The 10,425-nt window shown below is 40.0% G+C and overlaps 1 protein-coding gene across 1 annotated transcript in view; it reads right to left on the bottom strand.

Annotated features, from left to right (window-relative positions):
- The window catches only part of CA13 (carbonic anhydrase XIII), a gene marked incomplete at its 5' end in the record, with an annotated part of 12,304 nt that extends 6,781 nt beyond the window's left edge, over positions 1 to 5,523 (bottom strand). Inside the window, 2 exons of the mRNA XM_008943062.1 lie at positions 1,436 to 1,554; positions 5,303 to 5,523. Of these exons, the coding sequence (XP_008941310.1) occupies positions 1,436 to 1,554; positions 5,303 to 5,523 (340 nt within the window). The remainder of the gene's footprint in view (positions 1 to 1,435; positions 1,555 to 5,302) is intronic.
- Positions 5,524 to 10,425: the final 4,902 nt, after the last annotated feature.

Below are 10,425 nucleotides of genomic sequence, written 5' to 3'. Positions count from 1 at the left end.
TGTGACTTCTGTTTAAGGAATATATCCCGTCTTACCACCGCTCTCTGTCACTGCAGCTTGTGAAGAGACCTTGATCAGCTCATACGTTGTCACAAAGAATGGAGCCATGGACCTCTTCTGCTTCCTGGTGGGATTAGGGGGCTGAACCTTGCAGTCTTCTTTTACCTGTACACTAATTCTTTCTTCAACTTGGTTGATGCTTTTTCTTGAAATCTTACTCATCTTCTTTATGAAGGTGAGCACTGAAATCATCTTCATGTCTCCTTCCGAGGTATTTTCTTTTGTGTCAACAGTGTTCAGAATCCTTGATCTTAATTCTGGGTTTCTTATCCCAAAGCCAAAGTGACATCTAAAGAGCTTCTTGTGGACAGTTACGCAATCAACAGGAAACCAAAAGGTTTTTAGACTGGCTAGAAATTCAGAGACATTTTCTCCTTCCATTTCGTTTCTTAGATGGGAAATACATAAATATTTTCTCAGCTAGAAATTTGGTTTTGGTACTTAATGGTTTTAAAGCACCGCTATTAATTCTTTATTTTCCATCTCACCTGGTTCCTGTGGAAAACATAAGCCTTTAAACACTGCAAATGTCACTTTCCCCCATTAGTGTTAGAATTTTTTTTTTTTTCCTGGCCACTACTTCTTATAGCATTTCCAGTAAAATCTGGTCACATCACTGTGCATACATTTAAATTTTTTTCTTCTTTAGTATTACATCTTTTATTTCTCCATTACCGTTTATTTTTATAATTTTAACTTCTTTTTAACCAAAGAAAACTCTTCCACTGTCTAAACTAAGTGTCATTAAAGACCTTACTCTCATCAAGATACGCCACGTTACTTCCATTTGCAAAGAGGAATGGGCTACTGAGCACTTCTGCTGTAGGCTGCACAAAGGAGACAGGGCAGGAGTGGCCTCCCCGTGCCGGAGCAGACGGCGCGTCCCTCCCGGTGGCACAGTGCCTCCACGGAGGCACAGCACCTCCACAGACAGCAGGCACCCTCCAGACAGTACGCTGGGGTTCTCAAAGTCATAACTGGCATGTTGCTAAATGCACCACAGAACGCAATGCTCCCGAATTCTGCCTAAACTTGACTCTGCACGGGCCCCAACTCAAATAATTCTGTGTTTGGTAACTGAAGCTGACTTTGAAAATATTCTCCATGGAAGAGACAGCGAATGGCAAAGTTTAAAATAACTCTTGAATATTAAATCTTGCTCTTATCAAGATCTTGTCTTCTGTACTCCTCTTTTAATCCTCTCCAAAGCTTTCAAATAGGTTCTCCTTTGAGAAACGACCAAACACGCAACAGTTCAGGAAGACCGCTTGTCTTTTGATGGAATGGGGGAAGACCAAAGAGCGGGAAGAGGAGGGGCAACGTTATTCTTACAGTGCAAGCTCGGAGGTTCGGACGGCCCCGTGCAAAGCCTTACCTCTGCTGCGTACTTCATCCCATCCACCGCGTGCTCTGAGCCGGCCTCATCGTTGGAGCCCCAGTGGAAGTGAATCTGGCGCAGCCTGTAGGTCCCACAGAGCGGCCCCCCAGTCAGCACTGAAAACCCAAGCAGAGGAAAAGGCTTCACTGCAGGAACAGGAGCTGCAGCCCACATCTCCTCACCTCACACCAGACTTTAGTCTTTGGACAGTCCCCTACTCCTTCTCAAAAGCTGTCTCAAATGGCTTCCCATCTCTCTGAAGTACTACATAAACTCTCACTGGTCGAGGATATGACTTTCAAAATTACATTTATGTGCAGAGCAGTGGATTATGGCCCACTACAGGGTATGTTGTTATCACCAGGTTTGTCTTGCTATGGGTTGGATAATTATCAGAAGATGGGAAAATGTTTCTATTTTGCAAGTGACTTCCTCTCCTGAATGTATTTAAAAGAATCACTGAGAAATTAAGCTTAAGTTAAGCTTTTATGAATAAAGAGGAGGATCAGAAAAATATAATGTGAACTAATTTTCTTTTCCTCTTTCAAATTTGGAGGAAAGTAGATGGAACTTTCAAGGCTCTCTTTCCTTCATTTCCAACTAGAACAAATTACATCAGATCGAAGTCCAAGGGAAAAAAAAGCATATTTTAACATAAATAAAATTAAACCAACACTACATATTCATTGTAGAACTGCAATAGTACTGATACTTAATTAGCAAGGGCTGGAAGGAATGTTCTGTGAGGAGCAGTGGAGGACTCTTGGGTTTGTGTAGTTTGGACACAAGGAGGCTGAGGAGCAACTTGTTCTCTACAGATTCCTGAGGAGGGGAAGCAAAGAGGGAGGTGCTGAGCACTTCTCTGGTATCCAGGGACAGGACTCATGGGAACGGCTCAAAGATGTGCCAAGGGAGGTTTAGACTGGGTGTTAGGAAGCATTTATTTACTAAGAAGGTGGCCAACACTGGAACAGGCTTCCTTAGAGAGGTGGTTGATGCCCCAAGCCTGCCAGTGTTTAAGAGGCCTTTGGATAATTCTCTTAACAACAAACAATAACTTTTGGTCAACCCTGATAGGGATAGGCCATTGGACAAGATGATCATTGTAGGTCCCTTACAACTGAAACAGTTTATTATTCTAGTCTAGTCTATATGCAAATGGGTGAGCTTTTCATTGTTTTGCTTATGTAAGCACTTGTCTTTTGCTGACCAGAGTTGCAGTCAAACCATCTCTCCTGGCTCCATATCTCCTCTAACGGTTTGGGAATTAGTCTGGGCTAGTTTACTGGGTCATTATAGAGATTAACGGGAAAGAATGGGAGCTTTAAGGAAAGGTTTTTTAAACTAAGAGCACTGGGTAGGCCAATAACTTTTTCTCTCTTCTAGGTTTAGTCCGAAACCTAAACTAAATACACCAAACAAAGAAAAAAGAAGACATTCTTAAGTTGCCTATCTGCTAATACAAGTAACCTGGCTAATGAAAGGGAGCTGTAAGTGTTTACCAGTGGGGAAAAATATTTGAGCTCTTAAAACTTCAACTCAAACCCATGCTTTTACAGAGCCTATAAACCTAGAAAACAAAGGGAAATGGCACTCCTAAAACAAATTTCTTCTTTCAAGGACTGAAAACTTGGAGAAAAATGATCCTAGAAACATGGAAAGATCAGTGTTCTAACTGGCTGGGGGGAAACATTTACACAGAAATGCATCAGCATTCAATGAAAAACTTCTGCTGAAAAATGTGGAAAACAGCCTGATGATGTATTTGTGCCACATCATACAGTGATGGTAAAACCCTTCCATTCCAGGAAGAGGTTTAGTCAGAAGCTAGTAAAAGCAAATACCATTATCTCAAAGCTTGAAAAGAGCTTGACAAAGTATTTGAAACAGCAATAGACCTATCTCAGTGAACGGAGCTAATGTGGTACCAAAGAGGATAAACAAAATTGCACACTTAGATTTGACAGCCCAGTTTCTGTGCTGGCCAAAGTGAATAAATAGTTCATATGGAAGTCAGATAATGCATTAAAAGATGATAATGTATTTAGTACCAATTAATTTTTTTTTTTCCCCCAATAAAACCAAAATATGGCAGGAGTGCTTACTTCACCGGGGTGCCCCAGAGGCCATATTTTGGCCCTAGAAAATTCAGTATTTTTTGATCAATGACCTGAAAGAAAACAAAAACATTACTGATAAAGTTTGTCCGTGACAAATATTAGAGAAAATAGTTAATAACTCAGTTTCTGGATACAGAAGGATTTGGATTCTTTGATAAATAAGGCATGATAATGACAAAAAAGTAAAGCCACATATATGGACTGAAGAATCTAGTCCATACATAGAAGATACAGAGTCTCCTGAAGGAAACTGAGGGTTACATTTACTAATTATCTGATCAACATCTGTCAGTGCTTTACCATGACATAAATTATATCTTAGAGATACTGCCTGCAGAAAGCAGTAAGAAGAGGATCACATTAGCACTGCTTTGATACCAGTGTAAGCCTACAGAAATACTGTGTTCAGGCCCTGTCAATTCATGGATGGAGTCAGGAAGTGTAAGATACTCTTGGTGTATTCATATATGTATTTATTACTTTAAAAAAAAAAAAAAAATAAAGAGTTTAAAGTCTGAGCTGACCTAACTCACACCGGAAACAAAGTGTGATTTAAATTTTTATAATTGTGAGGGTAGTTAACAATTAGAACAACTTACCAAAGGCTGCAGTAGGTTCATCATCGCTGGAAATTTTGAAATCAAGACTCTATGTTTTTCTAAGAGATATGCTTTAGTTCACTCACATCTACCAGGCTTGAAGTAGAGATTAATTCTGGGAAGTCCCATGGCACCTGACACACGCAAGGTCAGCCCAGATCACTGGGGGTCAGCTGATGGCTTTCACGCAACATCCAGTGTTGCTTGTATCATCAGGAAATTTAAGAATTAAATTAAAACCGTCCAGGAAAGCAATGTACAATGATGTCTCCACCTATGTCTCTCCCTGCTGCCACTATAAACTAATATATCCTCAGAACTAACAGACAAGTTGATCACAAATTAGTCCTCCTCTAGCTTTGACCCTTATGAAAGCATCATACGGTCTTGGATCCTCAGCTAAGCCTCAAACAACCACAAGAGGACTTTATTGCTTGAAGAATCTCCACTCCCACTGTTTCACATGGAGGTGTGCTAGCGTGTCTACCATCCAAGACGAAGTTTTAAAGATGAAGGCACTAACCTTACAAAGCCTATGCTAAACCAGAGAACTTCTAAATAAGAATTATTGCTTTTAAAAAGGGAAGCTACATACTCCTAGAAAAGTCTGGGACAATAATACTTTGCAGAGAAGAAAAGGGATCGCTTCAGACACATTTCATTTGTTCTGCCTTGTCTCTCTCCTGACACAGGAGGTCCAGTATGGATTGTACAAAAGGAAAAAAATACATAACCAAACCTGCAGCTAAAGTCAGATAAGAGACTTGAGCGATCGGTTGGAATGAACCTGTAATGAGACACAAAGGATTCATCTGCAGTGAGAGAGAGCAGCATTTGAAAACGGTACATAACACTGTTCAAATAGGGGGAGTGGCACTATCTGGCTGGTTGGGGTGGATCAAACCATCCCTGTGAAAAGGGAATCCTAGCACTTTCTGAGAAGTGCAACCTTGAACTCATTTCCAAACATGTTCCCAATTGTATCACGCTGAAAGAAGGAGGAAAATGAAGTCTCACATCCAGAGGAGGAAATCCTTACTGTTTATGAGGAGCTCATGCCCAGCAGACACAGGCCCAGGCTGTGTGTACTCTGCTCAGGAAACAGTGGAAGAAGACACTGACTGTGCAATAGGAAAGAAACAAACCTGATTTGTTGACAGTGTCATCAAACTCAACACTGGTGGAGTGTCCGTTGTTAAGGATGATTTTAGCAGACGCTGGATCGTAATTGGGATTTAGAGGACGGAGAGAGGGATCATACTTGGTTTCCTCAGTTTTGATGTCAATGGGTGACTGTCGGTCTCCATTAGCGACAGGAAAAACCTCCTTCCAGTGGGCAGGCCCTGTAACACATTGGAGGAGAAGTCTCAGTTGAGGTCAGTGCCCTGCCTCACGTGAAAGAAAACTTGGCTTGAATTGTTCTTGCTTGCATCTTTTAAATCCAAAAAGGGTACATCAGAAAAAGACAGATCAAAATACTCATCTGCTTTTGTTGCACCACACTGCAACAGCAGCTCTCAGGATCCCTTTATCTTCCCTGCATAGTGTATCTGTCTTTGGCCTTTGAACAGGGCCTTGTGCAAAAGGTAGATATTTAATTATTCACAGTTAAGACTCAACCATGCACAAGACATATCCAACAAATGCTCCTTCAAATCAGGCATCCTGTATCCAACAGGCAACATTCTCCAATAAATTTTTGACATGTCATTTTTGACATGTCATTTTTGACTATTATCATGTCTTACATTTTTAAGAATTACCTCTTAGCTATCCTGCCTCTGTAAATCAACAATATGGATATGATAAAAATGGCAAATGCCATTCTAAAATAGCAACAAAAGCTTCACAAATGAGACATGTGAGGCATCTGTACTTATCTACTAAACATCAGTCTCCTCAGTAAGAATATGTGTGCCATTGTTGAACCACATTTGAATAATAAACAATGGGGAAAGAGGCCACAGAAGAAAATTGGGAACAGTAAGTTGCCTGGGGAATATGCTCCATAAGGTAAAGATAGCAAAGTTCAGGATGTAGAAAAAGAGGGTAGGGTAAAGAAAGAGGGAAGAGTCTGCAGGGCTAATGATCTTCCATTACTATAAAGAGCTCAGCACTTGCTTTCCCTCCAGGCTTATCATGGGTAAGAAGCATGATAATCAACTAACAGAGGCTGGATATAACAAAAATTTAAATACAAGCATCAGAAACTGACCCTGCAAAATCTGTGTCACTGGGAATCCTCATAACACCCTATACTGAAGGTAACTGATCTGAGTTTAAAAATCAGCCTGTTGGTTTGGGTCTTTCTGAATGGCTTAGCACTTAAATAAACATGACAGCAAAAAAGGATTAAAATGTACTACACTGTGTTTAATAGCCTAACATCAACATTGTCAGAGAGCTTTCTCTCCTCGACTTCAGCAGAAGTGAGCATGGCTCAGAAACTCGCAGGTGCCAGCACAACCCAAGCGCCCTGGCAACAAATGAGGGGAAGCAGCTCATGAAGGCACCTGCACAGACACTGACTCTCCTCTGGGCAGCACCGAGGAGTGGAAGAGGGAAAGACTAGCTTGTAAAGACCAGCTTAAGAATTAAACCTCAGGCAGAACAAAGGCAAGGGCCTTCAGTCTCAAGTTTGTTAAAGAGTCCTTTTGTTAATGACTTCATTAACTGAACTCATAAAGGAAATGGCCTCTGAGGCAGAAGATAAAAATCCTACTGGTTTGAAATATAAAACTGTTTAAACTTAATTCTTCTCACTTCACAAATGGTCATCAAAGCTATTCAATATTTTAATTACATACCGTTTTGCATATGATATAATTAAGAGGATTTAGATCCTAGCACCCTGCAGTTAACAATGCAATCCACAATTTTATGCATAAAAAGCATGACTCCGTCATTTATACCTAAATACTGTGATGTGAGAAGCTTAGAAAAAGCTTATTGCTACGTAATTTTAATGTTTCAGATATACCTTCACTGAGGAAAGGCAAAATATATTTATGTGCTTAACTACTTGGTTCTACTGCTCCATCTCAGAAATAACTATAGTTATTGTATGGTAAACAACACGAATTATTTGCATTCAGAAATACCAATGTGCCAAAAACAGGGTCCAAGGCTGTGATTCCGTCACTAGCTAATTATTCCACAATAAACTTCAGTTCTAAAAAGACATTGTACCTGCTTTTGTACTTGTGCTTAGCTCTGATGACCAAAATCAAGCTTTGCTATTGTGATTAACAACTACCAGTAACACAAGATTGCGAGAAATCTGACCTCTCAAAATATACAGGAAAATATCAAGGAACTTCATAGCAAATGCATGTCTTACAACCAGATTTAAGCCAACAGGCTCTCCAGGATGAAAGTTTCTCCTGAATGTGGACTTGAATTATGTATCTCCATCTCAACGTAATGTACACTTTCATTTTCCAGATATGTACTTTAAGACATATCCAGGGAAGTGTAACTCACTGATTCACTTCCCTTAATTTTTCAATTTACTGAAGGCACATGATTAAATATAACAATTTTTTAACTAAAGAAATTCCCTCCTGTTGATGGGAACATGTTCTGTTGCTAGAGGAGATTATCCAGTAGCTCTTAACAATCAAAGCCATTGCGACCAAGATTTAGCACAAAAAAACTGAACCGTCTTCTCTGGAGACTGACTGCACGCCTTTATTTTAGACACAGAATTACCAAATGCAATGCGTATGTCTGACACTTCTAGATCTAGATCAGACTATTGCTACCTACAGTACCCATCAGCATTGCACACATTCAGTTCATTAAATAACTCTCATAATGCAGGCAGTTACAAATTTGTGAGGAAACAGAACGCACTGCTGTCAGATGCTCTCCAGCTGGAGTTACAGATGATGGCTTTCACCAAAAATCCAGACTAACTTGAAACAAGCCCAGCAGAGACATCCCAGGACATGTTTCAGTTGCAGTGAGTCTCTATACTTGCATCAACATAGCATGGAGAGGTGAAACAGTGTGTTCTTTTGGACACTTTGTTATCATATTCAGAACCTTCATTAGTTTGGTGTGGTCTGACCTTGCCAGGGTCACGTCTTCTCAAAGAGACTCTATTGCCCAGCTTACCATACACAAAATGCTTGAATTTACGGAGTTACGTTTTGCAAGTAATACAGTTGCATATTAGATTACAACAAGATTAGCTCAAATAAAAACAACTGGAAATTCACAATGAGTAAAATTAAATGATGTTTTTTAAAGCAGACATCAAAATTATGTAATTATTTTCAGGGAGAAAAAAATAGTATGAAGAATTATGGTTGGACTTCATAGTCTTAATAGTCTTTTCCAACCTAAATGTTTCTATGATTCTATGAATTCATATCCCTTTTTACTTATAAAAGGCCTCAGTTTTAAAGTAGCAACTAGATCAAGAGACATTTTTGCAATAAAACGCAATACATGTAAGTACTTTCCACATATTTTCTAAACAGATAGTAAACTGAAGGCAATTGATTCTTGATTTGTCTAACTAAGGCAATTGCCCAGTTAACTGAAAGGACTCTTTCTGCAAAGAGGCAAGAATGTTCCTCTCCTCACCAGAGCCTCGAGCAGCAAAGCAAAGCATGGCTGAGGCCACACTGAAGCCAGTTTTCAAGATCTCACTATTACACCTCCACACATAAGCACCATCAAAACTGTGAAGCAAGAAAAGTGGCAAGAAAGCAAAGACCAAGGTTTGCATAGAAATAAAATAATGCCTCTTTGCATTTCAGAAACACACACATCAAAGCAGGGGAGAACATTTAATTCTGTCTGCAGCAGTCAGCCCATGTCTTTATATACAGATATATCATATATGCAGACATGTATGTGTAATACTTAACAATTCACACACATAATGATTCATGCTGTGGTTATTGTTGCTAAGGGGCAAATGAATTTTCCCTCGGTTTAAAGAAAAAAAAAACAAAACAAAAACAAACCAATGCAAAAACGCTTTTATCACTGCAAGTGACAAATGTAGAATTCAGAGTGAATGCAGATGTCTTTCCAGCTCTTTGGGAAGTCAACTTTAATATATGACTGCACCAGATTTAATTAATTTCATTTTATTTCTGCCTCATTAGCTGCAAAAGTTAATCTCATTTTCAGGGAAACTTTCCGGGGCCATGCAGGGCAACAAAATTTTTCAAGTATCAGAGCAATCTCCTGCATCAGCTATTCAGCCAAACAAGAAACAAGCAAAATCAATAACATAAATGCATAAAAAAGATGATAAATAAAACTGATGTGAGGGAAGAGCAGTGAAGTGTTGGAAATCTGGGCCTCTCTCCTTTAGACTCCTGTGAGAGGTGGGGGAAGGGGATGGACTGATGAGAAACTATCAGTCTCTCTGGTGGGGGCTCCAAGAATGAGAGAGTGAAAGCCAAACTCCACCCCAAATATGTTATCAGCCAGTAAACAGAGTTCTAAAAGAGAAATGGGGCCTCAAGCAAGGTCCAGGGCCCCCCTGATAGAAATTCTAGTGCCCTCCCCTCCCTAGAAGTTGAGAATAGCATAGGAGGAGGGATAGGATAAGGGACGGAAAGTGGGCTTATCTGCATGGTGCAGGTGAAGTCCAGAGCAGTCTTGGAAAACATACGGAGAAACAAATTTGAAAAACAAGCCCCATTTACGTCTTCAGGGGAGGGGCAGAGTAGGCTGCACAACAGTAGATAACACGCCTAATCATTGAAACATCGCTGCAATCCATCAGCACCTAGTTTTTCAGGAAAAGTAAATCCATCCAGAAAAGAGAGAGTAGAAGGACCAGGAAGGAAATGTTGCACTTGCACAAACAGTATTCCAAACTCTAAGCAGTAATATATGAAGAATACTCCTGTAGGCATTAGCATATGCAAATACAAAGCTCTCTCTTTCCACTACCATGGGGATTTATTTCTCTGTGTATTATAACAGACTACATAAGTTACTCCATTTATTTTATCAGAGCCGAGTCTCCAGTTTACAAAACCATTTCCTTGATACCTGCATGACCCCTGAGCCTGTCTGCACGCAGGATCAGCGTCTGCATGACTTACAATGCAAAAAAGAAGAAAGTCTTTTAAGGCTGCTGATGAGCACATCTTGGGACTTCAAAGACTGCCAAGATTAAGGAAACCAAGAACTAAACTAAAATCCCAAAGCATCTCCTCTTAAGTGCATAGTTGTACATTCAAATGGCCGATTCTGGCACCTCGTGTTTCCCACCGGGTCCCAGAAGCAGACCAGA

This window comes from Merops nubicus, unplaced genomic scaffold (assembly GCF_000691845.1).
Source record: "Merops nubicus isolate BGI_N331 unplaced genomic scaffold, ASM69184v1 scaffold19156, whole genome shotgun sequence".
NCBI lineage: Eukaryota > Metazoa > Chordata > Aves > Coraciiformes > Meropidae > Merops > Merops nubicus.
This window is presented reverse-complemented; position numbering and strand designations above follow the sequence as displayed.